The following is a 5,000-nucleotide window of genomic DNA, read 5'->3' as shown; positions in this document are numbered from 1 at the left end:
CTGAGCCTCCCCCAGGAGTACGCCTCACAGCTACCTGAGACAGGTAGGAGGAGGAGGGAGGAGGGAGGAGGAGGCCAAACCTTGCAGTGTTTGAATCTACATGAAGAGAGTTTCTGCAGATCAAATGAAACAAGCTTTCATTTCATTGATTCTCCTCCTCCTCCTGCTCTTCCTCGTCCTCCTCCTCCTCCTCCTTCTCCTCTTCCAGGAGGTTCTTTCTACACAGCGGAGACCGTGAACCAGGCCAGAGCTCATTATTCCTCCTCCTGGGCTCCGATCCTCCACGCCACCTCCCTCTGGCTGCACAGCACCGGTCAGTGCTCCTCCTCCTCCTCTTCATCTTCCTTCATTCCTCCTCTCCTCGCCTTCTCTTCTCCTCATCCTCCCCCTCCCCCCCCCTCCTTCCCTTTTCTCCCTCTCCTCCCCTCTTCTCTTCTCCTCCTTGTTCACCTCATTCTCCTCCTCTTCCCTTCTCCTCTCCTCCTCCTCCTGTTACCTACTCCTCATCCTCCCATCTCCTTGTCTTCTCTCTTCCTCCTCCTCCTCCCTATTCTTCCTCTCCTCCTCTTCTCCTCCTCCTCCTCTTCTCCTCCCTATCCTCCCTATCCTTCCTCTCCTCCTCTTCTTCAATTCAGTTCAATTCAGTTTATTTTCTATAGCCCAATATCACAAATCACAAACTCCCCTCAGAGGGCTTTACAATCTGTACACATACGACATCCCTGACCTTTGACCTCACATCGAATCAGGAAAAACTCCCCAAAAATAACCTTTGAAAAAAGTGAAGAACCCTTCAGGAGAGCAACAGAGGAGGATCCCTCTCCCCGGATGGACAGATGAATAGATGTCATGTGACCAGATGAACAGAGTTACAGAGTTATATAAACACATTACATGAATATGACAATGTATGAATGGAACTCCTATCCATGAAACAGAAGGAGGTAGAGAGGAGGGGGGGCGGGGCATCAGCAGGGCCAATGGGAGGCCGGCTCACCAGCATCAGACACCTCCAGGTCCAATGGACCCTCTGAGACGTGAAGTCACAACGACTCCGGGGAGGAAGCAGAGTTAATAAGGTGCAATGGAGAGATGTAAATTCATCCATAAGGAGAGAGAGAAGAGGAGATAGGTGCTCAGTGTATCCTAAAACATCCCCCAGCAGCCTATAAGCCTATAGCAGCATATCAAGGGGCTGGACCAGGGCAAACCTGATTCAGCCCTAACTATAAGCACTATTAAAGAGGAAAGTCTTAAGTCTATTCTTGAATGAGGTGACTGTGTCTGCCTCCCGGACTGAAAGTGGAAGCTGGTTCCATAAAAGAGGAGCTTGATAACTGAAGGCTCTGGCTCCCATCCTACTTTTTAGGACTCTAGGAACCACAAGTATGAATCGCCACCTTAACGTGTTGGAGGAGTTTGAGTGGCTCTGTGATCCTGGGAGCTATGTTGTCCGGGGCATCAGCCCCTGGTAGGGTCTCCCAAGGCAAACAGGTCTCGGGGGAGAGCCCAGCAGACTAAGAGCGGTTCAATAAACCCTGATGATAAGCAGCCCACGGACTGAAGCTACCTTGCCCGGACAAGGGAAACCGGGGCACCCTCCCGGAGCCAGACCCAGGAGGGGAGCTCGTCGGCGAGCGTCTGGTGGCCGGGCTTTCGCCCATGGGGCCCGGTCGGGCTCAGCCTGAAAAAACATCATGGAGCAGCAGTCACCCTGTGGACCCACCACCCGCAGGGAGAATTATCGGGGTCGGGTGCTATGTAGACCGGGCGGCGGGCCAGGCGGGAGACCTGGGCGGGCCGATCGCCGGCAGCATAGACTAGCTCTAGGGACGTGGAACGTCACCTCACTAGCGGGGAAAGAGCCAGAGCTGGTGCAGGAGGTGGAGCGGTACCAGCTAGATATAGTTGGGCTCACCTCCACGCACAGCATGGGCTCTGGAACTAAGCTCCTGGAGAAGGGTTAGACTTTGTCCTTTTCTGGAGTTGCCCAGGGTGAGAGGCGGCGGGCGGTGGGGATACTCACGAGCCCCCGGCTGAGCGCCGCTGTGTTGGAGTTTTCCCCGGGGAACGAGAGGGTCGCCTCCCTGCGCCTACGGGTTGCGGGGAGTAAGGCTCTGACTGTTGTTTGTGCTTATGCACCGAACAGCATTTCGGAGTATCCGGCCTTCGAGTCGGTGGGAGGGGTCCTGGAAAGAGCGCCGCCTGCCGACTCCATAGTTCTCCTGGGAGACTTCAACGCTCACGTGGGCAATGACAGAGAAACCTGGCGGGGCGTGATTGGGAGGAACGGCTTGCCCGATCTGAACCCGAATGGTGTTTTGTTGTTGGACTTCTGTGCTAGCCACAGTTTGTCCATAACAAACACCATGTTCGAACATAAGGTGGCTCATAAGTGTACCTGGTACCAGAACACCTTAGGCCGGAGATCAATGATCGACTTTGTAATCGTATCATCTGATCTGCGGCCGTATGTCTTGGACACTCGGGTGAAGAGAGGAGCAGAGCTGTCAACTGATCACCACCTGGTGGTGAGTTGGATCAGATGGCGGGGGACTCGGCTAGAGAGACCTGGCAAGCCCAAACGTGTAGTGAGGGTGAACTGGGAACGTCTGGCAGAGGATCCTGTCCGGGAGGTCTTCAACTCCCACCTCCGGAAGAACTTCTCACAAATCCTGAGGGAGGCTGGGAACATGGAATCCGAGTGGACCTTGTTCAAAGCCTCTATTGTGGACGCGGCTGCTCGGGGCTGTGGCCGGAAGGTCATCGGTGCCTGTCGTGGCGGCAACCCGAGAACCCGGTGGTGGACACCGGGGGTGAGGGAAGCCGTCAAACTGAAGGAGGCCTTTCGGGCCTGGCTGGCCCAGGGGTCTCCTGAAGCAGCTGACGGGTACCGGCGGGCCAGAAGGGCTGCAGCGGCGATGGTCGCGGAGGCTAAAACTCGGGCATGGGAGGAGTTCGGAGAGGCCATGGAGAAGGACTTTCGGTTGGCCTCAAGGAAGTTCTGGCAAACCATCCGACGGCTCAGGAAGGGAAAGCAGGGTCTACCCCAGGCTGTTCTCAGCAGGGGGGGGGAACTGCTGACCCGGACTGGGGACATCGTCGGGCGGTGGAAAGAGCACTTTGAGGAACTCCTAAACCCGGCCAACATGTCTCCCGGAGAGGGGGCTGCGCCACTTTGGGGTGGATTCACCCATATCCCTGGCAGAGGTTGCTAAGGTAGTCAAAAAGCTCCTTGGTGGCAAGGCGCCAGGGGTGGATGAGATCCGCCCTGAGATGCTGAAAGCGCTGGACATTGTTGGGCTGTCTTGGTTGACACGCCTTTTCAGTGTCGCATGGGGGTCGGGAACAGTGCCCATGGACTGGCAGACCGGGGTGGTGGTTCCCATCTTCAAGAAGGGGACCGGAGAGTGTGCTCGAACTATCGTGGTATCACACTGCTCAGCCTCCCGGGAAAAGCTTATGCCAGGGTGCTGGAGAGGAGGCTTCGACCGCTTGTCGAACCTCGGATTCAAGACGAATAGTGCGGATTCCGTCCTGGTCGTGGACCAGTGGACCAGCTCTTTACCCTCGCAAGATTACTGGAGAGGTCCTGGGAGTTTGCCCAACCAGTTTACATGTGCTTTGTAGACCTGGAGAAGGCTTTCGACCGGGTCCCTCGGGGGTTTTTGACCATTAGAGGTTTTCCGGGCACGTCCAACTGGTAGGAGGCCTCGGGGAAGACCGAGGACACGCTGGAGGGATTATATCTCCCGGCTGGCCTTGGAACGCCTCGGGATCCCCCAGAATGAGCTGGAAAGTGTTGCGGGTGAGAGGGAGGCCTGGGTCGGCCTGCTGAACCTGCTGCCACCGCGACCCGACCCCGGATAAGCGGGTGATAATGGATGGATGGATGGAACCACAAGTAGCCCCACATTTAGTGAGCGCAGCTCTCTAGTGGGGCAATGTGGTACTACAAGCTCCTTAAGATATGATGGTGCATCACCAATCAAGGCTTTGTAGGTGAGGAGAAGAATTTTATATGTGATTCTTGATTTTACAGGGAGCCAGTGCAGAGCAGCTAATACAGGAGTCATGTGATCTCTTTTCTTAGTTTTTGTGAGTACACGAGCTGCAGCATTCTGGATCAACTGGAGGGACTTAAGAGATTTATTAGAGCAGCCTGATAATAAGGAGTTGCAGTAATCTAGTCTGGAAGTAACAAACGCGTTCCTCCTCCCTATCCTTCCTCCTCCTCCTCTCTTCCTCCTCCCTATCCTTCCTCCTCTTCCTCTCTTCCTCCTCCCTATCCTTCCTCCTCTTCCTCTCTTCCTCCTCCCTATCCTTCCTCTTCTCCTCTCCTCCTCTTCTACTCCTCCTCTTCTCCTCCTCCTCCCTATCCTTCCTCCTTCTACTTCTCCTCCTCTCCTCTTTAATGTAAGGAGTAAGGATGTGTCTGTGTTTCAGGTTTCGTGATGTCAGACGACACACCTGTCTACCTGTCCCGCCCGGCCACGCCCACTTCCATGGGAAACATGGGGGGCGGAGCCAAGACTCCGGAGGACGTCAACGCCGAAAGACTGCATCTCATTCTGGGTCTGGACCCCCTTTCCCCCCTTCCCCCCTACCCCCCTACCCCCCTACCCCCCTCCCCTCCCCATAGAACCAGTCCTGAGTGGTCTTCTTGGTTCCTCAGGGATCAGTGTGCAGTTCCTGTGTTCTCCGGACGACCAGATGGAGAACATCACTTCCTGTCTGCGATCTCTGCAGGCGCTGCTGGACGTGGCCTGGCCCCGAACCAGGATCGGGAACGACCAGGTGAGACCTGATACCAGACTAGAGGTCAGACCTGGTACCAGACTAGAGGTCAGACCTGGTACCAGACCAGAGGTCAGACCTGATACCAGACTAGAGGTCAGACCTGATACCAGACTAGAGGTGAGACCTGATACCAGACCAGAGGTCAGACCTGGTACCAGACTAGAGGTCAGACCTGATACCAGACTAGAGGTCAGACCTGG

At 55.5% G+C, this 5,000-nt stretch overlaps 1 protein-coding gene across 8 annotated transcripts in view; it reads left to right on the top strand.

The window, feature by feature from the left end:
- Window positions 1-5,000, top strand: part of heatr5a (HEAT repeat containing 5a) — a 40,232-nt gene that overhangs the window by 23,135 nt on the left and 12,097 nt on the right. For all 8 annotated transcript variants that reach the window (XR_004611865.1, XM_034563103.1, XM_034563101.1 and 5 more), the window contains 4 exons: window positions 1-43; window positions 209-313; window positions 4,447-4,575; window positions 4,676-4,797. The exon at window positions 1-43 is cut by the window's left edge. Coding sequence is in view for 7 of the 8 variants with exons in the window: in XM_034563103.1 (XP_034418994.1) it covers window positions 1-43; window positions 209-313; window positions 4,447-4,575; window positions 4,676-4,797 (399 nt within the window). In the remaining variant the exon portion in view is untranslated. The remainder of the gene's footprint in view (window positions 44-208; window positions 314-4,446; window positions 4,576-4,675; window positions 4,798-5,000) is intronic.

This window comes from Cyclopterus lumpus, chromosome 22 (assembly GCF_009769545.1).
Source record: "Cyclopterus lumpus isolate fCycLum1 chromosome 22, fCycLum1.pri, whole genome shotgun sequence".
Taxonomy (NCBI): Eukaryota; Metazoa; Chordata; class Actinopteri; order Perciformes; family Cyclopteridae; genus Cyclopterus; species Cyclopterus lumpus.
Note: the sequence above shows the minus strand (reverse complement) of the source record. Positions and strands in the feature narration are given on the sequence as shown.